This window comes from Silurus meridionalis, chromosome 21 (genome assembly GCF_014805685.1).
Source record: "Silurus meridionalis isolate SWU-2019-XX chromosome 21, ASM1480568v1, whole genome shotgun sequence".
NCBI lineage: Eukaryota > Metazoa > Chordata > Actinopteri > Siluriformes > Siluridae > Silurus > Silurus meridionalis.
Genome location: NC_060904.1, coordinates 12,139,842 through 12,165,298, shown reverse-complemented (window position 1 = coordinate 12,165,298; position 25,457 = coordinate 12,139,842). Strand labels below are relative to the sequence as shown.

The 25,457-nt window shown below is 40.0% G+C and overlaps 1 protein-coding gene and 1 long non-coding RNA gene across 4 annotated transcripts in view; one reads left to right on the top strand and one right to left on the bottom strand.

Annotated features, from left to right (window-relative positions):
- The window catches only part of galnt1 (UDP-N-acetyl-alpha-D-galactosamine:polypeptide N-acetylgalactosaminyltransferase 1), a 120,786-nt gene that overhangs the window by 55,639 nt on the left and 39,690 nt on the right, over positions 1 to 25,457 (bottom strand). For 2 of the 3 annotated variants that reach the window (XM_046834029.1, XM_046834031.1), the window contains exons 2-3: positions 22,933 to 23,024; positions 3,680 to 3,826 (exon numbers count right to left, since the gene is read on the bottom strand). In XM_046834029.1, coding sequence (XP_046689985.1) covers positions 3,680 to 3,818 — 139 coding nt within the window. In that variant the 5' untranslated portion in view covers positions 3,819 to 3,826; positions 22,933 to 23,024. Of the gene's footprint in view, positions 1 to 3,679; positions 3,827 to 4,069; positions 4,135 to 22,932; positions 23,025 to 25,457 lie in introns of those variants that run through there. The other variant, XM_046834032.1, reaches the window with a different exon arrangement.
- On the top strand, positions 9,036 to 15,114 carry LOC124375565. The gene is made up of 3 exons (XR_006923710.1): positions 9,036 to 9,477; positions 9,731 to 9,984; positions 13,317 to 15,114. It is a non-coding gene; the product is annotated as an uncharacterized LOC124375565 (long non-coding RNA).

Sequence of the window (25,457 nt, the reverse complement as noted above, 5' to 3'; positions counted from 1 at the left end):
CTAATCATGTACACAGTGTGCCTTAAAAATCTAAGGTGCAGTGATCAGGCATTACATTATGACCACCTGCCTAATACTGTGTTAATCCCCCTTTTGCTGCCAAAACAGTCCTGACCCATCGAGCATCAACAGCATTAAATAAGCAGTTTGAGCGACAGCAGTTCGTCTGTTGGATTGGACCACGTGGACCAACCCTTCAATAACCCCCCAATTAAAAGGTAAAAGATATAAAATTAGAACCTTTTCAGAAAACCAAATCAGCAACAAGTCAACGTAGACTTGCTTTTGACAAATAATAAACTCAACTTAAAAGGTTTTCTGGATTAGATGCACAGTTGGAGAGAAACAAGCAGCTTCTAGTCGCATGCAAACAGGGTTTCTGCAGGTTTCACCAAGTCAAATTTTTTAAGACCAATTAAAAATGAAATTTAAGACCTGCTGTATATCACAACATCAAAAACACACAAATACGGTGTTAGCAATGGGCCTTAATCGAGCCCTAAATTACTTTTTTTTCAAGCCAAGTAGCGCTAAACTTGCACTTCGCCATAACTGATAAATAAAATCTGTTATAAAATACATCGGTGGTATATAGAGATTTGCACCAATAACAGAAAGCTGATTGGCTGTTGCATGCTGGTCTTATTTGTAGTCAGAAAACAGTGAATTATATTTAGACTAGGGAAGGAACGCACGCCATGGAAACTATCAAACAAACAAAAACATTGTGCTGCAAGAGCATTTCAATGAGCATTAGAGCTCGGGTTACATGGACATCTGAAAATTAAGTCCCGGCTAAAATTATTTAAGACCTAGAGCAGCAAATGTAAGACTTTTTAAGGCCTACAATTTAGATTCTTAAATTGACTGTTTAAGACCAAGCGAAAACCCTGGCAAACATCTAGAAACAAATCAGAAGACACCGGACAGTTGTAGTCCACTAGACAATCGATTTTCTGTACTTGGTGGAAACCAGTGTGGTGTTCGGCTTCAGTAGCCCATCCATCTTCATGTTAGCATCTTCTGAGATGCTTTTCTGCTCAGCATGGTTTATTTGCGTTACCATGGCCTGAGCATTGGTACAGGGGTATCATTTTCATTGGGCAGGTTTTTTTCTTAAACAATCCTAATTCAAATAAAATCATACAGGATTTACCATGAAATGCTGCTCAAAGAATCCCATTTTGACTCACAGTAGGTCTTGACTTTGTAATAGATTTGGACAGCAGGTCCTGCAAATAGCAGAGGTAATATAACTGGAAGATATTACACGGATACGTCTTCTCTCCCCTGCTAGATGAAAACTGGTTTGACCTTTCCATGGTAGCAGAGGAACTCTGCCAATTAGCAGCAAGTTCTTTTTTTTACTAGTTTTTGGGCCAATCAATTTGTTTTTCCTCTCACTTCTATTGTGCTGGAGGGACCACACGGAATTATCCTCCATAATTCCTTTGCAAATTTGACACTTTTCTGGAGCTGGGACTCCACCGATACACTGCTACATAATATTTAATCAATACTGTACTTGATTCATGTTCGTTCTGCCTCACCGTGTGTATCCCAAGCTTGCTGCAGTCAAGTCAAGTCAAGTTTATTTCTATAGCACTTTTCACAACGGACATTGTCTAAAAAGCAGCTTTAAAGAATTTAACAGTTAAGGTGAACGATGTGTATTTATCCCTGATGAGCAGCCACGGCGACTGTGGTGAGAAGAAACCATGAGAGAAACCAAACTCAAAAGGGGAACCCATCCTCATTTCTACTCATCCTGCAGTGTGTTAGGGAAATGTGTTGGACTGTACATCAGTGCAAAAAAAAAAGAATAATCACATGTATATTAGTATATTGTGTATTCCCAGCCTTTGCCATGACACTCCAAATCGAGCTCAGGTGCATCCTGTTTCCACTGATCATCCTTAATATGTTTATACAACTTGATTGAAGTCCACCTGTGGTAAATTCAGTTGATTGGACATGATTAGGAAAGGCGCACACCTGTCTATAGAAGGCTCCACAGTTAACAGTGCATGTCAGAGCACAAACCAAGCCAATGAAGTCCAAGGAATTGTCTGTAGACCTTTTTTGCCAAAAGACACCTGAAGGACTCTCAGACTATGAGAAACAAAGATTGAACTCTTTGGCCTAAATGCCGGTGTCATGTCTGGAGAAAACCAGGCACCACTTATCACCTGGCCAATACCATCCCTGCAGAGAATAATGGTGGTGGCAGCATCATGCTGTGAGGATGTTTTTCAGCGGCAGAAACCGGGAGACTGGTCAGGATCGAGGAAAAGATGAATGCAACAATGTTCAGAGACGTCCTTGATGAAACCCTGCTCTAGAGTGCTCTGGACCAACTCAAAAAGACTTGAGGCTGCAATTGGTGCCAAAGTTGCTTTAACAAAGTATTGAGCAAAGGTTTCCAAAAAGTTTCAAATACACTTTTTTCGTGTTGTCATTTATTTATTTATTTATTTTTATTAATTTTGAGGAAAATAATGAATTGAATCCCGGTTTCTGCACATTTTTCTTAATTACTGTACACCTTTATATTTATTCACTGTACTTCTGAATGTCCACACATCTCTGCACTGAAATAGCCTTTATATTTATTCACTGTATATACTTCATATATATACCACTGCAGTAAATATGCCAGATAGTTATCCGCACTGTAAATATGCTAGATATTTATCTGCACTTTTGCACGACTGCTACATTTTGCACTTCTGGTAGATGCCAAACTGCATTTCGTTGCTGTGTACCTGTACAATGCAATGACAATAAAGTTGTATCTATCTATCTATCTATCTATCTATCTATCTATCTATCTATCTATCTATCTATCTATCTATCTATCTATCTATCTATCTATCTATCTATCTATCTATCTATCTATCTATCTATCTTATGGAATAAAGCTGTAACATAACAAGATGTGGGAAAAGTAAAGCGCTGTGAATACTTTCCGGCTGCACTGTATCATTTTTGTCATTAAACTTTTGCTTAATCAACTCAGCTAATGTGAAAAGACTCTGATGTTACTCTTTGCACACTGATTAATTAATAGAATTATATAAATGAGTCAAACACTGATTGATATGAATTCAAATGAGCCCAAAATCTTTTCAATTACTTAAAAAAAAAAAATAATCGTGCAAATAAGGTCACAGGTGCTGTGGCAAGTTGAAGTCAGGAATTTTTTTCTATCATTTATTCCTTTCAAGATGTTCTGCTTGCTGTTGAACTGAAGCTGAAATGTATGTCGGTGCTGAGCAGATACCACCAATCAAAACAAGTTAAAAACTGAGCGTGCGCTCTACCTTGATTGGTGGCTCGCTGCAAGCTTGATCGTTTTTATCCAATCGTAAATAAATAGGATGACTGATTTAGCGAAATGTAGTTAAATAAAAAGTTAAATATTTGACTTTGAAATGTAGTGAAGTTAAAGTAAAAGTCTCTCCAAATGCAAATGTAAAGTAAAGTGCAGATATGTGAAAAAGCTACTTAAGTACAGTAACAAATTACAGTCCACCACTGGTTGTAGCTTAGTGGTCACCATGCTGTGACTCTTGGGCCCCTGTGTAAGGCTCTCAACCCCACAGCTGCTCAGTTGAATAAGATGCATATAAGTCGCTCCAGATAAGGGCCTCTGCCATAAATGCAATGATATACGCACCTTCTCTCCCTGGGAGTCCTCTCTCTTTCTTTTCGTCGCACTTGTTACACTCGCTGAAATAGAGAAGGATGAACATATCCAGCATCACCCAAACCAGAGACGTCGCCAGGACCACTTTACAGTACGCAAACTTCCTCATCTTCACACCTGCGGGGTAAAACAAATACCAGGGAAGCGTTAGAAATGCTCGATTAACCTTTCCGGGTGTTTCCGAAGCTTGGAGCTAGGAAGTCCCAGCTGTCCCATCATGCCACTGTTGGATGATTAGCAAAACTGTTTCAATAAAAAAATGGATAAAATAAGAATCAGCAGCTATGCTGTAATGAGAAGTGATTGTGAATGCTGGTCAAACGATAAAGCAGGGGCTTTAGGAGGAACGAAAAACACAACCTGCGTGCAAAAAACGTCCGGCTCGGCACTTTGATCACGAGCTGCGTGAGGCTGATTATCCACTCGTTCGGAAAAAAGAGACGTAGCGGTCGTGTTGCGTTCGGGTGAAAAAGAAAATATAATCTGAGCTGTTCGTAAAAAGCTCACGCTCAGGAACAGGACAAAAAAAGAAAAAAGAAAAAACAGCCATAAATCACAGTCTGGGGTTTTTTCATCTCCAAACTCATTCTTCCTGTTTTTTATCAGTGTCTTTTCTAGTACACACGTCTCTCTCTCTCTCTCTCTCTCTCTCTCTCTCTCTCTCTCTCGTAGTAAAGCGGCTCTGCTTGAAACCAGGTTGTCTGCTGCTCCACGGCTGACAAGAGAGAAATAAACAAAAAAAAACGTTCAGCTTTCTTTTTATTTCTTCCTGCTCTCCTCCTTGCCTCTCCTCATTCTCTTTTGTCTGTTTCTCCCTCGTGGGAGCCGGGGACAGTTTCCAGACACCTCTCACACGACATTTATCTAGTCAGAGGTAAAGCTTTAGGGACTTTTTGTAATTTTTATGGGTGTGAGGAGACTATGGTGCTTTTATTTAGAACAATTTGCGAAAAAAGATATTATAAAGAACAAGAAAGTGTCAGTTATATTCGTTTTCTACACTTGGTTTGATTTGATTTGGTGCATAACAATGAGCTGTGCTGCGAAAACACTTAGTATAAAAAAATTTTTCTTATTGTGCGTTGTTATTATACATGGCAGTCCAAAAAAAAAAAAGAAAGAGATAGATAGATAGATAGAAAGCCTGTATTTGTGTGTGTGTGTGTGTGTGTGGCACAAGGTTATGACTGGCACAGCAAGAAGGTCCACAGTCCTGGTGGCCCTCGTCCATCACTGTAGCAACGCCAGAGGCTCTTGTTCACTGTAGCCTGGCCAAACATTCATCACCCTGACAACACACTTGCACGCGCACGCACACACACACACACACACACACACACACACACACACACACACACACACAACTGTGGGTACAGGCCACTGGGACGTACAAACACCCTCAATTATATATGCAAACTAATGCACTCACAGCAAACAGAACATGTACCAAAAGTTTTTTCTTTGCCTGTTTAGACTTAACCATATATTTGTTAAGAAAATGACCAAAAGTATTGGGACACCTCCCCTTTTCAGCCATGTTCATTACTTCCCCAAACAGTTACCACAAAGTCAGAGGCACACAATCTTATAGGACGTCTTGGGGTGCAATACATTTTCTCTTCACTTGAACTGTGAGATCCAAACGTGTTCCAGAATGACAATGCACCTGTCTAATACTGTGTTGGTCCCCCTTTTGCTGCCAAAACAGTCCTGAACCCGTCGAGCATTAACAGCATTAACTTCTTCAGCAATGTGAGCTACAGGAGTTCGTCTGTTGGATCGGACCACACGGACCAGTCTTCTTTTCCCACGTGCGCCAATGGGCCTCAGCTGCCCACGACCCTGTCGCTGGTTCACCACTGTTCCTTCCTGGAGCAATTTGATAGATACTGATCACTTGTGCAGCCCACAACAACTGCCATTCTGGAGATGATCTGAGCCAGTCGTCTAGACATCACAAATTGGCCCTTCTCAAACTCGCTTGAATCTTTACGCTCGCCCATTTTTCCTGCTTCTAACACATCGGCTTTAAGGACAAAATGAGATCAGTTAAAAAGTGATTCCCAATTCATCAAACCAAGATGGCTAAGATGCATCCAAGAGGTATAATGACTCAAAATAGGTTATATACTGTATAGGAATTCCAACATGCTGGTATTATGTTCCCATGTTTTTCCCACAGATATTTCCCATAATCTTCCCCAGGCCAGGTCAGGGGAGTAGTTCATGCTTTTTCTGCACAGTACGGTTGTAAAGAGTGGCTACTTGAGTTATATTTCCTGTCAGGTCAGACCAGTCTGGCTGGTCTCCTCTGACGCCTCTTCTCGACCAGGTGTTTCCATACGTGCCACTTTTTATAGACGCTCGTGTGTAAAAGTCCCGAGAGTGTCAGGAAAAAGGATCCCATCTGGATCCGACAACCGTGTCACGGTTTCAAGGTCACTGAGATCACATTTTTTTCTCCCACCTCCTGGTGTTTGAAGTGAATGTTAAAGCTGGAGCTATTGACCTGTCTGTGCACGAGTTTATGGACGCTTCTGGTGCAACGTGATTGGAAAATTGAAAATGGAAATTTTAGGATCATCCTGGAAGATTTGGTGAAAAATCAATATTGCAATCCAATTTTCGAGACAACGATAGCCAGGTATGTTGCGTTCTTTCGCTTTTTTGTCGAATAGTGAAATTTTCACTATTAAAATAAAGGAGTCAACAAACGCAAAGCAGACGGACCAATGTATAAAGTTTATATATATATAAAGTTTATGTATTATATTTATTTAATAAAATATTTTATCTTTGATGTTTTTAAACCATGTTTTTTTTTTTTCTTTTTCAACAAAACATTATTCGCAATTTAACATTAATTAGCGCACCCCCATGCAGTACCACCCGTGGACCCCCGGTTAAAGACCCATGGATTGACATTTTTTAAAAATATATCTCATTATTTAAACATTTATTTATTTTTAAGTATTTTTTTTATTAGTTAACTTATTTTGGTGTGTGGTACTCAAACAAATGCTGTGTCATTAAGGGCTTCATCTAACATTCTGGCCTCTCTTGCTCATGCTCATATGGATCACGATGTGTAAATCTTCGAAAACTCATTGCTGACCGACGCTTTCCTGCACCACCCTGCTTCATGGTGTACTAGAATGTCTGTGAGCTCTATATCTGTTGTTCTAGTTTGTATACAATTATTTAGCATTTGTACAAATGTATACAGAGTGGACTTTTCTTCCTAAAAAAAAATTATTCATATAAAAAAAGTAATAAAAAAAAAATCAATACAAAACCCCCCACCAATGACACCAGTGACATTTTACTTCCAGGTTAGAATAATGGATTGGAAATATTACTCACTTTGAAATCGAATATGGATCATGGAGAAAATGTATAAAGTCATTTTCTCTTATTTTGTGTGCAATAAAAAGTTTTCTGCTTCTTTTTTTCTGCTTTTCAAAAAATAAATACAGACATCTGAATTTGCGTTTTTTGCTTTTCGATCGCGAATCAAAAACCGTAAACGAATGCGATGCTCAACGACCCAAAGATCCAGATTTCATTTTCCAACTTGTCCTAACAAAACTATGTATAAATTGGGTCACGGGGAGTTTACTCAGAAAGGCACCCCCCAAAAAAAGCGAAAGTTTACTGTGACAGTAATTGAAGCGTCTCAGGACACCATTACAAAAAGCAGTACTCCAGAACATCAGATTAGTATTAATTGAAATGGCCGTGTGCTGAATAAAAGATGAGGCGGAGCAAACTGGAGCGCTCGGCCGGGTGTTTGCGCGAGGAGGGTGTAACCTTGGACTGAATAATGGATGGCCAATGTCATGGAAAATATTCAGCCGTAAAATTTGCACGATCGTCTGCTGCTGCAAAATAAAGAGACGAGGTGCATAAGTAAATATAATGTCACATTAATGTCTCTTGTACAAAATTTGCTGCAGATTATGGTTGCCGTTTGTCTTCTGAAGGTTTTTTTTTTCTTTTTTTAAGCGAGGCTTTTAATAGCAGTAAGAAATGGAAATGGTTGTAAAGCCTTTGCACTGTGCTTATAAAGTCTGCCTGATTAACAACACATTTACAGCGGCGTTCTGTTAAATACCTGCACTGCATGTTGTGTGATTTAATATTAATACTCATCATTAATATTTACTACATTTATTATTTTCCATACGTCCCACACATGCAGGGAAATCACTGTTATAGTAAATGTTATACAACTATAGAGTACATGACAGCAGGCTTATTATACACACAGAGAGAGAGAGAGAGAGAGAGAAAGAGAGAATGTGAGAGAGAAAGTGAGAGAGAAAGTGAAAGAAAGAGCGAGATATAAAATGTGAGATACAGTAAGACAGAGATAAAAAGAGAGAGTGCTAGACAGAAAAATGAGAGAGGGTGAAAGATGAAGAAAAAGAGAGAGGGGGTGAGTGAGTGGGAGAGACAGACAGTAAGACAGTAAGACAGAAAGACAGAGAGGGACAGAGAGGGGAGAGAGAGAGCGAGAGAGAGAGAGAGAGAGAGAGAGAGAGAGAGAGAGAGGAAGGAAGGAATAGTTGAAAGACTGATATGGAGAGAACAGAGACAGGCAGATAGACACAGAGAGTGACCCTGAGAAAGAGAGAGAGAAAGAGTGGAGAAAAAGACGGAAAGAGAGAGACGAGATTGAACTTGACTTGGGGGAAACGATGCTGTAGAACGTACTTTACATTACACTGGGTTGAATAGCGGTGCTGCAGGTGGTTCAGTTCTGGCACTGGACACATTGCATGAGAAAGCAAGAACAGCTTCTTTGCTATTTCTGATCACCCGAGTAAATCCTCCCCGGTCACAGATGCAACTTTGACCGTTTGTTTCTGTCCAAATATTCTGACAGTTCAAAGAGGAGCACCAACTAACCCATGAACAGCAAAATGACTCGGATTTCTGTTTATCAAAATCCATCTTGTTAAATCTGGTCCCCTCCAAAACCCGGTTAAACCCCATATTAGAACAAACCCAAATCATACATATATATTTATATTGTATATCATTAGGGGTGTAACAGTTTATGTATACGTCCTGGAATTTTTTGGTACAGCGCTTTCAGTTGCAATTCTTTTTACATGCTGAACATAGTTCAAAATCTGAGTTCCCTCAGGAACGTATTAAATGGCAGACCACAAGTTTGCATGCTGGAGGAGAAGTATGACACCAGAGAGACTTCGACCAGGCCAAGGAGGAGTGCTGCAGCTGCCACCTGCGTCCTGTTGGGTGAGATGGGACCAGCGGCAAAAACTGGCAGTCCATCGTCTGCCACACCTCTTAATGGAAGTGTACCCAGGAACACTTCCCTCTCTCTCTTTCCCCCGCTCCTTCTCCACTGACCCTCCCAAAACCAAACACCCACCCACCTGCTTTTCGGAATCTGCGAGCACTTTCCACCACCACCTTCTGCGTCTCATGCCGGCGTTGGGGGGGGTCACTGCTTAGGCTGAACGGTTCCCTGACCTGAGTCAGTGGGGGTAAGTGCCAGTGGAGCACAAGTAAAGGGCGGAGCTGGATGAAACGAGCAGTAAGAAACACCTGCAGCTGAAAAAACTAATCAGTGCCCTCTGTTTCAGTCCGGCGACGACAAGAAAGAGAGAGAGCCACCAAGCAGAGACGAGCGGAAGGATCGCTGAAAAGACGTGCCGGCCGGCAAGCGCACTCGGGCAAACGCCAGGGAAAAGCGTGCCGGTCTGCGAGGAAACTCAGGTGGGCGCTAAAGAGAGAAGGTATGCTTTTTTTTTTGTTTGTTTTTTTGTTTTGTGATTAAAAACATTTTCCAGTGGATTTTATAATGTTTTTATATATCTGTATATGTGTTGTTTTGAAGGTTTTGATTTCGCCTCTTATATATATATATATATATATATATATATATATATATATATATATATATATATATATATAAAAATTTTTTGTGTGTGTGTGTGTGTGTGTTATTTTAATGAGCCTTTTGTGTCTGTGCTTTTTACAATAATTTAGAGCTAAACTGAAAGAACGGGATGGCAAATGACCTCATCAGTGTCAGAGATACAAAACAGATACAGATCCCTACAAAATCCAGGCTCAGAAATCACAGCATGGCGAAAGAAGGACTGACACAAACAGACACAATGTCTTAAAGAAGAGAGTGTGCTGTCAGTGTTCGACTGATGACCTGGAGACAGAGGAGCACTTTCTGCTTTACTGTAGTACCTTTCCCGACACAAGAGGACAAATACACTCTATAGACAAAGGTTTGTAGGCAACTGAGCATAAGATTAATATTTGCTTTTTGAACATCCCATTTAGTCTCCATATGTTGTTATAATAATCTCTGCTCTTCTGGAAAAATGTTACACTAGATTTTGGAGTCTGCTTGTGGACATTTGTTCATCAGCCACAAGGGTGTTAGTAAAGTCAGGTACTGATGTAGGTGAGGTGACGAGGCCTGGGTTCAGTCAGTGTTCACATTCATCCCAAAGCTGTTCAATAGGGTTGAGGTCAGAGCTCCACTCAAGATCTTCCACTCCTACCCGTGTAAAACATCTTCATGGTGCACACTTTGTGCACAAGGACATTGTCATGCTGAAACAGGTTTGGCTTTCCTACTTCAAGTTTAAAGACATCCTATACAACTGTGTGCCTCCAGCGTTGTGCTAACAGTTTGGGAAAGAACCAAATATGGAAAAGTGGTGTTCCAAAACTTTTGTCCACATTGTGCATGTTTCCATGTTTGCCTTCGATCAGCCATAATTTTTTGTAATTGCTCAAAGTTGGATTCAATGTCTCCGAACATCCGGATGACAAGTTAGTTCCATTGATTGCTCATAATCTAGTAGCTATAAACAGCCTTTTTTCTCACCGGTCTCTCTTTTTTTCTCTCGAAGGCTGACAAGAAATAAATGCAGTTTATTGTGTCTGATGAACCAGAAAATGTTCTGAAATCGGTCACGAAACAGATAACAGGGTTTTCTGTATTAAACAAAAAAGGTTGTTTTAGATTACATGGAACATCTGCAGCACACATGTCCCTGTAAATTAGCTGTTGCTATAGAAACAATAAGTAGTAGAACAAGCGCAAAAAATAAATAAAAGAATTCATCTGGAACTAGCATCAGAGCTGCTGTTATAGAAAACTAATGCACTCCTTCATGAAGCACTGGGGTGTAACGCAGACATTGGGAAATGTGTGATTATTACTGGCTAATACATTTACATCATGTTCTGTCTGAATGCTCGATTCTGATTGGCTGGAAAGCGTCCATTCCGCGTCGGGTGGTTCTTCGTGGATTGTACCTGATGTAAAGTGTGGTTCACTTCGCATTTTGAGGAAACTCCGTTGGGGATATAACGTGGGTGGCAATAAACTGAAAAAAACTGCTGCAGCAGGTAAAAATATAAATGGAATTACAAATTAGAGGGGACTAGAAACCACGTCCATCTTTGGTAAGCAACAAGCTAACAATCTTAAAACAGACAACAGTGTAGTCAGTGTTATAGATCTAATAACAACACGTTTCGATGTTGGATCTCAACCAAAGCCTTGTACACAAACTATAGCTACACTATATGGACAAAAGGTTTGTGAACTCCTGACTAGAAGATTGGGATTTGCTTTTGAACATCTCATTCCACATGTAGTCCTCATTTGCTGTTATAATGACCTCCACTCTTCTGGGAAGATGTTTCAGAGTGGAGAGTTTGTGCTCATTCATTTACAAGGGTGTTAGTAAAGTCAGGTACTGATGCAGGCGAGGAGGCCTGGGGTGCAGTCAGCTTTCCAATTAACCCCTAAGTGTTCAATAGGGTTAAGGTCAGATCTCTATAGCAAGCCACTGAAGATCTTTCGCTCCAACTCATGTAACCTATATGTTCATGGAGCATGCTTTTTGTGTACAGAGGAATTGTCAGGCTATTGTCTGTAAGTCTTGTGTGAATAACGCCTATGAGTTGTGAATTTATACACTTAACAGTTGTGGATAGAAAGTACTGTAACTGCAGAAAAGTGTAAATGAGGTCAAATGATTGCTTCTAAATGTTTGAAATGCACATATGCGGTGTTACTTTGTGCTCCTGGACATTTTTCTTATTACATTCACCCTCAGCACACTTTATTACCATACACATTCTCTTACACGCACACAAAAGCATGCTAGGTAGTAGCTTGTGTGTAAAGGGTGACTGTAACAGCACAGTGTGTAGCAGTCGTAACAATATCTATATATCAATATACAGGGTTATTCAAAAAGAATGAACTGATTTCATTACGCAATATTTTATTAAGGAATAGTAATACATACTCCAGCCAAGTCCCAAGTATTAAACTCACAATCAACTTAGATCATTTCTCTTGAAATAGTCACTGACTCATTCCATGACTATGCTTGAGAACTAAAGCAATGCGTCATGATATCGGTTAATTCTTTTTTTTAATAACCCTGTATATATAGATGTGCATCTTTTGAATTCAATATGGTACACACAGTTAGCTTTTATTTCCTTGGTTCAGACAGACAGCAAATCATAAATTTACTTAAGTGCCTTCTCACTTCTATCACATGGCCCTTTCACAAACAGGCCTTCGTAGTGCAACAAAAGAAAAGAAAACAAAACAGACATCAGTTTCCTGTTCTGTCTCCAGAAACATGCAGCTCTACCTCTGCCATGTTAATCTGTATTCGATGTGAGTCTCAGGACATGCCTCGGTCTCCGTAGCGTTGTGATGCATCATATTCACGTAGCAGCAGTGAGTGATGCTGAGAGAACGCGCTTTAGTCAAGTCTATGGATGTGGTGGTACAAAAATTCCGCATCCAAACATCATATATTCTATATAACAGGTTACACTTTACATGTAAACACACTAATACTGCCAATATTTTACCTTTTTTTTTTTTGTAAACATTTTTGGGGCTTTCCCTAAAGTGCACTTTGTCCTTAGCCTAATGGTTTAACTTTAACTAAAGGACCTTCAAACTCCTAGACCCATTAATCATCCAAAGAATCCTTGAGTCATGTTTTTTTCCCAAGATTATAACAATGAGCTACTTTATTGTTCTCATATTTTACAAAAGTGTTTCTACTCGTGCTCAGATCATTTCTATATACTTGACTAAACACATCTTTCTAAATTACACTAAATTACCAACAATTATTGCGGATTGATAAATTTATCCGAGAGTGTTTTTTCATACCACTTTATACAAGATGTATATTTGCACTTCAAATGCATTCACTTTTGTGTTTCTGACATGAATGAAAAATTTTCTATTTTCATTTTCATGTTTTTTCATATAATTATTTGTTGACAGGGACATGATGTAAGATGAATCCAAACGAATGTGATTTCTAGGTTATTGGGATTCACGGTGCTCAACGTCTGTCCCTTAGATTATGATGTTCTCTCCTTGCAAATGTTTTTCTTCTAACTTAAACTTGGACATTATCAATATTGTCTTGTGTGCATCCTCTTGCACAGCAACAATAAAAATAGCCTGACATGTCCAACTTTTTTTCAGAGTACAGAACGTCCAGGGTAGAGTTTCATGCACGCAATAAACCATCTCTTCTTTTTTTTTTTTTTTAAGTTGGCTCTTGGTCTCCTGATGAAACTGCAGTATTTTGATAGTCATCCAGGAAAGCTGTACAAGTGGGTCGGGATGGAGAGGAATTTTCTGGTGCTGGTTTGTCGCTGTTTGAAGTTCGCCGTTCTGTCTCGAGCAGAACAACAGAAACTGCGAGACATTCGGCCAAAGAAAATATTCAGAATCATTACTCAACATGTTACTCAGTTTCTTCCGTGTTAGTCATAACCATTACATTGGCACTAACTAAAACCTGCGTGTGTGTATTCATACAAGTGTACATCCAAGGCCGTTTCCTGTAGTGTGCTGGTCTTGGACACAGAAAAACAAAATGAAGACTTTGGAGTGGCCTAGTCAAAGTCCTGACCTGAAACCTATTGAGATGCTGGGCATTACCTTAAAAAGGCGGTTCATGAGTGGACTAAAATTCCTCCACAGCTCTTTAAGACGAGCGCTTTAAGAGCCGAAGAACTAGAAGGCGTGAGAGATCTGGAAGACCTGCGATGAGCTCAACCCTCGAAAATGTCGGACTTCGCCCTCTTCTGGATAAAGATTCGGCTCAACGGTCGCCGAATTGACACCGTTGAAAAGATCCAGAACGAAACCCGGAAGGTGCTTGACACGCTTCCGGGACAAATTGGCAGGAATGCTGGGATCACTGTATTTCTGTGCAAGGGGACTATTTGAAGGTGATTGTGTATAAATATAGATCAATTTAGTACTTTCTTGTAAACAGAGCAGGTCTCGGAACTTTTTGATACCACCTTGTGTATGATCACGTACTGGCCACTTCATTATTGCACAATACTTCAAGCTTCATGACAGGTTAGTGACATCAGCCTGTCACAGGAAGTCTAGAACTGCATTGGGTTGTTTTACCAGATTTGCGTTCCTGGCTGACATGAGTGGAACCTGAGGTGCGATGCAAAATTGGACGAATACAGAAATACATAATACAGAATACATCAGGAAATTCAAATCTAAAATGAAAGTCTCCCAAACACTTTTGCCATTCGTTTATGCATTCTGGTGTTTCTGGTGCTTCTACATAAAAGCTCCAGAATGTCAGTTCTGATTTCGCAGGAACTTGGCTGAAAGCAAGACTGAGTTGCCAAACATAGTTCTATAATTAACATACTATCCAGACATGGTCATGCATAATACATCACATGGTAATACTAACGCTGGATACACTGTAGTTACATGCAAGACTTGCATTTAAACCAGACCCAGCAACATTTCCATTAGGAAACTATCTGCATATTAATTCAGTTCAATTCGGTTTTATTTGTACAGTGCGTTTGACAACGAATAGCAGCTTTCGAGGAAATTAATAGGTTAAGAAAATATAAAACAAACATTTAAATGTATGAGTTTATCCTGTATTTAGCGAGCCAGAGGTGATGTGCAAAGGGAGGCTCCAGACTCAAAAAGGAACACATCATCCCATTACATGGGTGACACAAGATATTCATTCATTATAGATTCATCTCATATAGGTTCTGACTCTTTTTTCCTTCATTCCTCCTTTGTCATCCCTTCCTTCTTCCCTTCCTTCCTTAATCTGTCATGTACCCCTTTGTTCGTTCCTCGTTTTTCATCCCTTTCTACTTTCCTTCATTTGTTCCGTCATCCCTTCCTCTATACTTCGTTTTTCCGTTTCTTCCTTCCTCCTATCCTTCATTTGTTTATTAATTCCTTCCGTTACCCTTTGTTTTTTCGCTCATCCCTTCCTCCTATCCTTAGTTTTTTAATCATTCCTGTTGTTTTTTTCCATGCATCCCTTTTATTCTTTCCTTCAGTTTTTCCTTCATCTCTTCCTTCTTCCTTCATTTTTCATGTATTCCTCCTTCTCCCTTCTTTTTCCTTTATCCCTTCCTTCAACCCGTTGTTTTTTTTTCAATTCGTTGCTTCTTCCTTCCCTTTATTCATTTGTTCATCCCAAGCTTCTTCCCTTCGTTTTCCATCTTTCCTCCTAGCCCACATGCCTTCTTTCTTCACTTAATTTCTTTTATTCATCCTTCTTTCCTTAATCCCTAACTTTTGCCTTCACCCCTTCCTCCTTTTCTTTATTTTTTCATTCATTCCTTCCTTCTTTCCATCGTTCTTCCTTCATTCCTTCCTTCTTCTCTTAATTTTATTGCTCATCCCTCCCTTTTCCCTTCTTTTTTTTGTTCATAACTCCCTTAGTTTTTTATTCATTCCTGCCTTCTTTTTTTTTAGTTAATCCCTTTCCTTTTCCCCTTCCTTTTTGTATTCATCCATATCTTCTTCCCTTTGTTCGTTCATAACTACTCCAGTGCCATCTGTCCTTAAATTGTCGCTTTACTTCAGAGTCTTACAAAACTCCAAAACCAAACAGAAATCTCCACCTGAGCTTTTTCTTTGTGAAATAAAAACATGCTTCAACCCATTTAACATCAGAGTTCGATTATGCGAAGCGTCTGCTATAAGAGGCCCACTGGAATGAGCTGTCGCTATAGAAACGTTAACTTATCAGAACAAGCGCATTAATATAAAACTGTGTCTCGCTCCAGTCCAGATGTCTGGCAGTATAATTGAGGGATAATCTTAAAGATCAGTTTAAAACCATTTTGGTCGCTCAGTTGAGAGGCTTCTTCAGTGCAGCTGAGTGGTGTGAAGCGAGATGTTGGAGACGGCGGTATAATTGTAAAGACGGTGACTAAGGGTGCAGGAAGGCAGGACGTGTTCATCTCAGAGTAGCTTTACTACAGAGCTGCTGCTTGTGTCTTTTACCGTCCGAGGTGCTTATCGGCGGCAACGTCTTTGTGTCTGCTGCTGCGGCGATCGATAAGGGTCTCCACCTCGGCTGGCAGAGTGAATCTGTGAAACGATCCACTCCTCGGCAGGAGCCTCAGCGTTGGTTACAGAAGTGAATATATAATGACTGGGCTCTTTACTGGTAGCCTCACCACGCTGACTGTGTGTGAGTATCTGTTTTTTTATGAGGTTAAGGACATTGTTCACAGGCCCACGAGTGGCAGCTTGGTGTGGCATGGATTTGAACTCATGATCTTCGGATCCAAAGCCCAATGCCTTACCCACTAAGAACCCCATCTCCATTGCAATTATTACAATCACCAAAACAGAACTGTCCTGGTGTCTCATATCGCCAATACCCTAGATGGCCAACAGTTCGTGGACACCTGACCATCATGCTAGGGCTGTTACGATTCCTCGAGTAACTCGGGTAATTTAATTACAATAATACACCAAGGCTAATTGCTTCACTTAGTCCATTTAACAAAGCACTGTGTTTCCCACGGACGATCATCACCGAAGCACCACCTGCTAAATTCTGGAGCGTGCTGGACAGGTAAACACGAAAGACGCTGCAGAATTAAAAATAGAGGAACGGCAAGAAAACAGCAAGGAGAAGATACAGGTCAGAAAAAACAGCAGAAAGTTTGGTATCGTTTCAAACTAAAACAAAGAAAACACCGTACGTTTAATTAAACGAATTGTTTTCTATAACTTGCGGAGGGACTTTCTGAATGCAACCATATTGGTATTTTTATGTAATACGGCTATTAAATGAACTAAATTGGTTTAGTTTTCACCGATTTTCTTTTATGCAATTTCACCAATAAATATGTAAATTTTTCTGAAAATGAATGAATGAATGACTTGCTCATTTGAAGAAACCCGTGGCAATTTCAATAGCATTATAAATGTATAACAGACAGACAGACAGACTGACTGACAAACAGACAGACAGAGTCCTAGCCTTGTTTTATTCATGTGACTGCTCAATCATCACTCATTTACTGGAGTATTGCTGGTGAAGCATGTGAGCTGAAAGCAGCCACTGTGTCTATGTTCATGAGTGTGTGGGTGTGTCTATGTTCATGAGAGCGTGTGTGTGAAAAAAACACAATAACCTTTAAGGCTAACCCACAGAAGAGGAAGTGCCTACAAGGAGAAGCTGCACTAAAAAACATGGCATGAAAACACAGAGGCGGGTGAGAGGGTCTTTATGTGTAAAGCTGCGTTTCATACTTATATTCTAAATGCTGTTCGAAAGATTAACTAAGAACGAAAATGTAGTGTGTGGTGAGGATTATGTATGTGTGTGTGTGTGTGTGTGTGTGTGTGTGTGTGTGTGTGTGTGTGTGGCAGCATTCTTGCACCAGCTTTCCCTATCACGCTTCAGTAACTTCCTGTGCTACTGGTGATGCAGTACAGCACAGTTAATAGACACACGTACACGCACACAAGCACACACACACACACACACACACACACACACACACACACACACACACACACTCTCTCTCTCTCTCTCTCTCTCTCTCTCTCTCTCTCTCTCTCTCTCTCTGGCTCTGGAGATCATTGTGGACCTCTAAAAAAAAAAATCAAACGGCAGCACACACTTCCCTATCTACATCAACATTACTGAAAAAGAGTGTGTGTCCAGCTTCAGGTTCCTGGGTATCCCCATTTCTGAAGATCTGCCCTGGCACCAGAATACTTCTAGGTTAGCAAAACGCAAAAGTGTCGATACGAAAAGTTTTGATTAGCTCCTCTCGCCACATCATTGCGCAATGACTAACTGCACCACAGTGTGGTATAGCAGCTCTACGGTGTATGAAAGAAAATCCTTGCGAAATGTAGAATAGCAAACTGCCCAACCCATCACTGGCACTCATTTACCAGCCAATGACTAGATCTTTACTGTACATTCCAGTCACAGACTGGTCAAATCTCCTCGTCGTATTAGCAGTACTAGCGGTAGACCATCATAGAGCAATAGACGCATCAAAATGCACCAACATCTAGTGGAGGAAACTAAAGGAAACTGAAAGGAAACTAAATGTGGAACCAGTGGTGGATGAAGTACACAGACCATGTAGTTAAGATACAGTAGAGATACAGTAGGCAAAATATGACTCTGGTACAAGTAAAAGTGCTCCATTAAAACTTTCACTTGAATAGAAGTACAAAAGTATATGCCTTGAAATGTACTTCAGAATCCATTAAGGCTATGATGTTCCTAATATTATTTTTGCCACAAGACTTTTGCTTAATCAACTCAGTTGATGTTAAAAGACTCGAATGAGTCAAACACTGCTTGGTATCTATTTAAATGATCATGAGCCCCAAACCTTCTTTTTTAACAACAAAAGAAAAATCCGAGTTGGAGTCAGGAGTTTCTCCAGTCATTTATTCCTCTCAAAACGTTCTGCTTGCTGTTGAACTGGTGCTGAACTGTACAGTGCCTTGCAAAAGTATTCGGCCCCCTTGAACTTTGCGACCTTTTGCCACATTTCAGGCTTCAAACATAAAGATATAAAACTGTAATTTTTTGTAAAGAATCAACATGTGGGACACAATCATGAAGTGGAAAGAAATTTATTGGATATTTTAAACTTTTTCAACAAATAAAAAACTGAAAAATTGGGCGTGCAAAATTATTTATCCCCCTTAAGTTAATACTTTGTAGCGCCACCTTTTGCTGCGATTACAGCTGTAAGTCGCTTGGGTTATGTCTCTATCAGTTTTGCACATCGAGAGACTGAAATTTTTGCCCATTTCTCCTTGCAAAACAGCTCGAGCTCAGTGAGGTTGGATGGAGAGCATTTGTGAACAGCAGTCTTCAGTTCATTCCACAGATTCTCGATTGGATTCAGGTCTGGACTTTGACTTGGCCATTCTAACACCTGGATATGTTTATTTGTGAACCATTCCATTCTAGATTTTGCTTTATGTTTTGGATCATTGTCTTGTTGGAAGACAAATCTCTGTCCCAGTCTCAGATCTTTTGCAGACTCCATCAGGTTTTTTTCCAGAATGGTCCTGTATTTGGCTCCATCCATCTTCCCATCAATTTTAACCATCTTCCCTGTCCCTGCTGAAGAAAAGCAGGCCCAAACCATGATGTTGCCACCACCATGTTTGACAGTGGGGATGGTGTGTTCAGGGTGATGAGCTGTGTTGCTTTTACGCCAAACATATCTTTTTTGCATTGTTGCCAAAAAGTTCGATTTTGGTTTCATCTGACCAGAGCACCTTCTTCCACATGTTTGGTGTGTCTCCCAGGTGGCTTGTGGCAAACTTTAAACGACACTTTTTATGGATATCTTTAAGAAATGGCTTTCTTCTTGCCACTCTTCCATAAAGGCCAGATTTGTGCAGTATACGACTGATTGTTGTCCTATGGACAGAGTCTCCCATGTCAGCTGTAGATCTCTGCAGTTCATCCAGAGTGATCATGGGCCTCTTGGCTGCATCTCTGATCAGTCTTCTCCTTGTATGAGCTGAAAGTTTAGAGGGACGGCCAGGTCTTGGTAGATTTGCAGTGGTCTGATACTCCTTCCATTTCAATATTATCGCTTGCACAGTGCTCCTTGGGATGTTTAAAGCTTGGGAAATCTTTTTGTATCCAAATCCGGCTTTAAACTTCTCCACAACAGTATCTCGGACCTGCCTGGTGTGTTCCTTGTTCTTCATGATGCTCTCTGCGCTTTAAACGGACCTCTGAGACTATCACAGTGCAGGTGCATTTATACGGAGACTTGATTACACACAGGTGGATTCTATTTATCATCATTAGTCATTTGGGTCAACATTGGATCATTCAGAGATCCTCACTGAACTTCTGGAGAGAGTTTGCTGCACTGAAAGTAAAGGGGCTGAATAATTTTGCACGCCCAATTTTTCAGTTTTTTATTTGTTAAAAAAGTTTGAAATATCCAATAAATTTCGTTCCACTTCATGATTGTGTCACACTTGTTGTTGATTCTTCACAAAAAAATGACAGTTTCATATCTTTATGTTTGAAGCCTGAAATGTAGCAAAAGGACGCAAAGTTCAAGGGGGCCGAATACTTTCGCAAGGCACTGTATGTTGGTGCCCAAAACAGGGCCATTGACCAGTGACGTTTTCATCCACGATTCACTACAAGTCTCCCCAAAAGGAAATACTTCAGTAAAGTACGCAATAAAGCTGAAGAACGGTACTTAAGAACAGTAACGAATTCCATTCACTTCATTACTGTTCACCACTGAGTTCAAAAAGCACTTATATGAATCTTATTCTTAGGTGTCCACAAACTTTTGTCCATACTGTAGTATCCATTTAGAGAGATTATTGGATGTTTTAGTTCAGGACCATGCAGGCACTGTGAGAGACACCCATATGTCCAGAAACCATATCCTTTCTCGAACACGCATCCTTTTTTATTTATTTATTTATTTTTAAAATTAGCTTTATCTTAATGCCTCTAAAAATGAGACAGCAAACAAGCCAGATCTCTTTGTTCGAATAGGAAACAGACGTCTGCACAGAGCAGACATCATCAGGGGCTCGTCACTTCCAGGTCACAGACTGCTCAATTATAATCATCATTGTAGACAAATCATGCAGCAATGAATGCACCGAACTTCCCCGGTTATATTCCACAAAGCCTTTTTCTTCATGCTGCACCGTACTAAAGTAAACGTAAGAGCAGAAAGGGCATCACGCTACACTAAAAGACGGCACCGATTCAGACATACAGCGTAATGATAGACGGAGGATGCGATGTCTGGAAGTTTTTGCCCCCGGAAAACGAGTCTGCAGAGGCCTCTCGGAGGCGACTCGATACGAGCTGCGTGGGATTTCACACCTCTGCTGTTTCAGGCGAAGTGATAATGTGTGAAAGCAAATACAAGAGAAACAGTTTCTCAGCGGCGTCTCAAGAGTTCGCCGTGCAGCCCGATTCGTCTAGTGCGCTCCGAGTGCCATGTATTTCCGTTTACATACTCGTTCTGATATCGCACTCGTGTGTGTGCTCCAGCGGCTGCTGCACAGAGGCAGGAGGAACATGAGAGCTGCGCTGGGGAAAAGTAACACAAACACACAAAGAGTCACAAACTGATTTCCAATACGACGCCTGAAGCATTAACGCCGCGCAAAATTAAATATCACACTTTACAACCGTTAATCCATTTAGTGGTGCTCTTACGCTGATCGATACACATTACTGTCATGCTCGGTGCCACAGTGTCCCGTACACACACACACACACACACACACACACACACACACACACAAACACAAACACAAACACACACACAGCCTTACTGCAACCTGTAAATAATTATCCAGCTGTTCTATATTTTTTTGTCTTATGATGATGATGATGACTGTCTTTCTGTCTATTTTTACTTTTATAATGATGAAGATGTTTATTAAGGACATTATTACCTTGATGATGATGATGTTTATTATAGATATTGTTACCTTGATGATGATGATAATGTGTTTATTATAGCTATTATTACTTTTATGATGATGATGATGATAAAGAATGTGTTTATTATAGCTATTATTACTTTTATGATGTTGATGATGATGATGTTGTTTATTATAGCCATTATTACCTTTATGAGGATGAAGGTATTTATTCTAGCTAGTATTACCTTTATGATGATGATGAAGATGATGATATTGTTTATTATAGCCATTATTACCTTTATGATGATGATGTTGATTATAGCTATACTTACCTTTATAATAATGATGTTTATTATAGATATTATTACCTTTATGATGATGATGATGAGTATTAAAGATATTTATTTTATTACGCTGATGATGATATTTATTGTAGCTATTATTACCTTTGGATGATGATGATGATGATGATGATGATTGTTATTGTAGCTATTAATACCTTGATGATGATGATGATGATGATGATGGTTATTGTAGCTATAAATACCTTTATGATGATGATGATGATGATGATGATGGTTATTGTAGCTATTAATACCTTTATTATGATGATGATGATGATGATGATGATGGTTATTGTAGCTATAAATACCTTTATGATGATGATGGTGGATATTGTAGCTATTAATACCTTTATTATGATGATGATGATGGTGGTTATTGTAGCTATTAATACCTTTATTATGATGATGATGATGGTTATTGTAGCTATTAATACCTTTATGATGATGATGATGATGATGATGGTGGTTATCGTAGCTATTAATACCTTTATGATGATGATGATGATGTTTATTGTGGCTATTAATACCTTTATGATGATGATGATGATGATGGTGGTTATTGTAGCTATTAATACCTTTATGATGATGATGATGATGATGTTTATTGTAGCTATTAATACCTTTATGATGATGATGATGATGATGTTTATTGTAGCTATTAATACCTTTATGATGATGATGATGATGATGTTTATTGTGGCTATTAATACCTTTATGATGATGATGATGATGTTTATTGTGACTATATGAGGCTGGTTATTATTGCAATTGTAATTTTTTTTTTTTTACACTATCCAATTTCCATTTTGAAATATTAGCCTAGAAAGTAGACTAGAAAGTAGTGACAACTAGCCACATTGAATTGTGGGTAAAGTTGGAGACAAAAAAAAAGATCGACGTGCATCATTACAAAAACATTTAAACTTTAAAAATAAAATACAAAGCGGATAAAAAAATAAAATAAAATAAAAACTGTTATGAAGATTCCATGTTCATTCTAAAAAGACAACACGCCAGTGATTCGGGGTGAATCTGAATCGCTTGTGTGCGCGCTGAAACTGATTGTGTCGACAGAAGGCACACAGACGCACTCCTACCTGCTGGGCTGAAGTCAGTGCGGGTGAAGAACAGGTTCCTGCACTACGGAGCTTGCGATCTCACCTGCGTGGCTGCTAATCGCACATACCTCCTGTTAGAACAAACACATAAACAATTAATCAGATTAGCCTTATTTGAAAACAAAACAAAACACACACACACATTACATTGAGTATTTTTTTTTTTCTGTCTGAAAGGGAAATCCTCATAGGGGCTTTACTCTGACTTTTGCCTCTTCTCTTTGACTCTCTCTCTCTATCTCTACGGTAATTGTGCGAATGTGTGTGTGTGTGTGTGTGTGTGCGCGCAAGAGTGTGTATATATGCGTGTATGAGATGAAGAGAAAGTGAAGTCAGAATTTATTCGGAGCGCTCCTTCGCACGGCGCTCTGGCCTGCAGCTTTCTCAGACGGCATGAATAAAATATCAGCATGCAGCGCAACATCTCTATCAAAGCGAGTGGATCAGGAGATCAACCTTCCACACACGTCTCCCCACACACAAAAAAAAAAACAAACAAAAAAAAAAAACACACACTCTCATGCCAGAAGCGTGTTAACGTACGATGGCGTTTAGTGTCTCACGTCAAATGCAAATGTTATCCCTCTGGCTGCATGCGTGTTTAATAAAACCTTAACTAAAACGGTTTCTAGCCCAACTGTGTGTGTATATGTGTGTGTGTGCTTGAGAGAGACAGCACTACTCTGAGAGCCTCAAAGGTGCCATGGCAACAGCTGCTACACGAACAAAGGAGCAATTAAAGGCCTTTGGCTGTGTTGAGCACATCACACAGCCTTTCTGCTTCGCATGTGCGAGTGAAATAAAGCTCATACTCCTGAGTGTGCTCCCGGTGCAGCGCTAATATTACACATCTCACTCCCGCTCACTGTTGATTTTCCACTAGTTACACATTCGGGCTGAGAGCAGGTGTTAGCAACGCAATCAAGAAAAGGTTGACTGTCGATACACAGGAAAAAACAGAACTATTATCCGGCTTGCGTGTGCTAGAAATGAGTTTTGAGGCGTCGGTGACGTAGCACGACGGCTTTTTATGAGGCAGACGCTGTATAGACTAAAGATCCGTACATGTTTCTGAGCATCCCGTTCCACGTCCAGTCTCCATTCGCTCTTATAATTAACCTGGAGTGTGCTGGTGGAGATGATTGTTGTTCACGAAGGCAACATGTATCTGTACTTCGAAATCAGGAAATACCTGTAAGCATGGAATTCCTACCTATATAATAATATTGAAGGAAATGGCATGTAATATTGAAGGAAATGGCATGTGATTTGATAAATGCTATAAATATGTATTATCAATTTAAATTGAATCATAGCCTCCACTCTTCTGGGCCTCAAGGGTGTAAAGGCAGGTAATGATGTAGCTGAGGTGAGGAGGCCTGCAGTGCAGTCAGTGTTCCAATTCATCCCAAAGATGTTCAATAGGGTTGGGGTCAGAGTTCTATAGCAGGCCATTAAAGATCTTCCTCTCCAACCTGTGTAACAATGTCTTTATCAAGCTCGCTTTGTGCACAGGGTGAACAGGTTCGGGTCTCCAAGTTTTCGAAATTAAGGAAAAGTTTTATCCGAAAACCTCCTATACAACTGTGTGCCTCCCTGCGATAACATGTTTGGGAAAGGACCACATACGCCTTGAAAAGTTGGGTGTCCCAATACTTTTGTCTCTACTGTGTACACGCACTCGTGTATAAATTCATATTCGATAACCTATTTATCTCTGCAAGGCTGCTTTGGGACAATGTCCATTGTTAAAAGTGCACTACAAATAAAAGTGAATGGTATTGAATTGCATCGTTGTTGCGGTGAGATGAGGGAAGTTCACGCTCTTTGAGTATGACCGGATTTCAATCCGGAATGTGCGTTTCTCAGCACTTTCTGCACCGGAGTAAAACACTAAATGAATTATGGAAAAGGAACGAACAAAGAAATCAAACGGCAATTCGTTCTCTTTTCACACAGAGAGACGAACTGGCATTTCAGGCATCAGATCTCTTGGTGGTTGCTTGTGTTTGCCTTTGTAAAAAAACGTTCAGTCCTGAGGACGCTTTAAACTGTATGCGATTGCACACGAGAAGCACTGAAACACTTTCATTTCGTCCTGAAGAAGGAGAGATTTAGGATTTGACAGACAGCCTCCTGGTATCAATAATTCATTACAGTCAATCTTCTTTCTTAATGTACTAACTACATGTTTACCAGACGCACGCGCGCACACACACACACACACACACACACACACACACACACACACACACACACACACACACACGCTGGGTTGGTAAACATCATTCTAGCATTGATGCTAATGATGATGATGATGATGATGGTGGTGGTCGGACCCCCTAGGGAAAAGTGTCGTGCTGTAGCAGAATGACCCTCGCAACACACACACACACACACACACACAAACACAGCTGGACAGGTATTTGTAATGGAGGTCATTGATGACTCTAAACTTGAGGAATGCACACATTGCTCAACATGGCAAGACACACACACACACA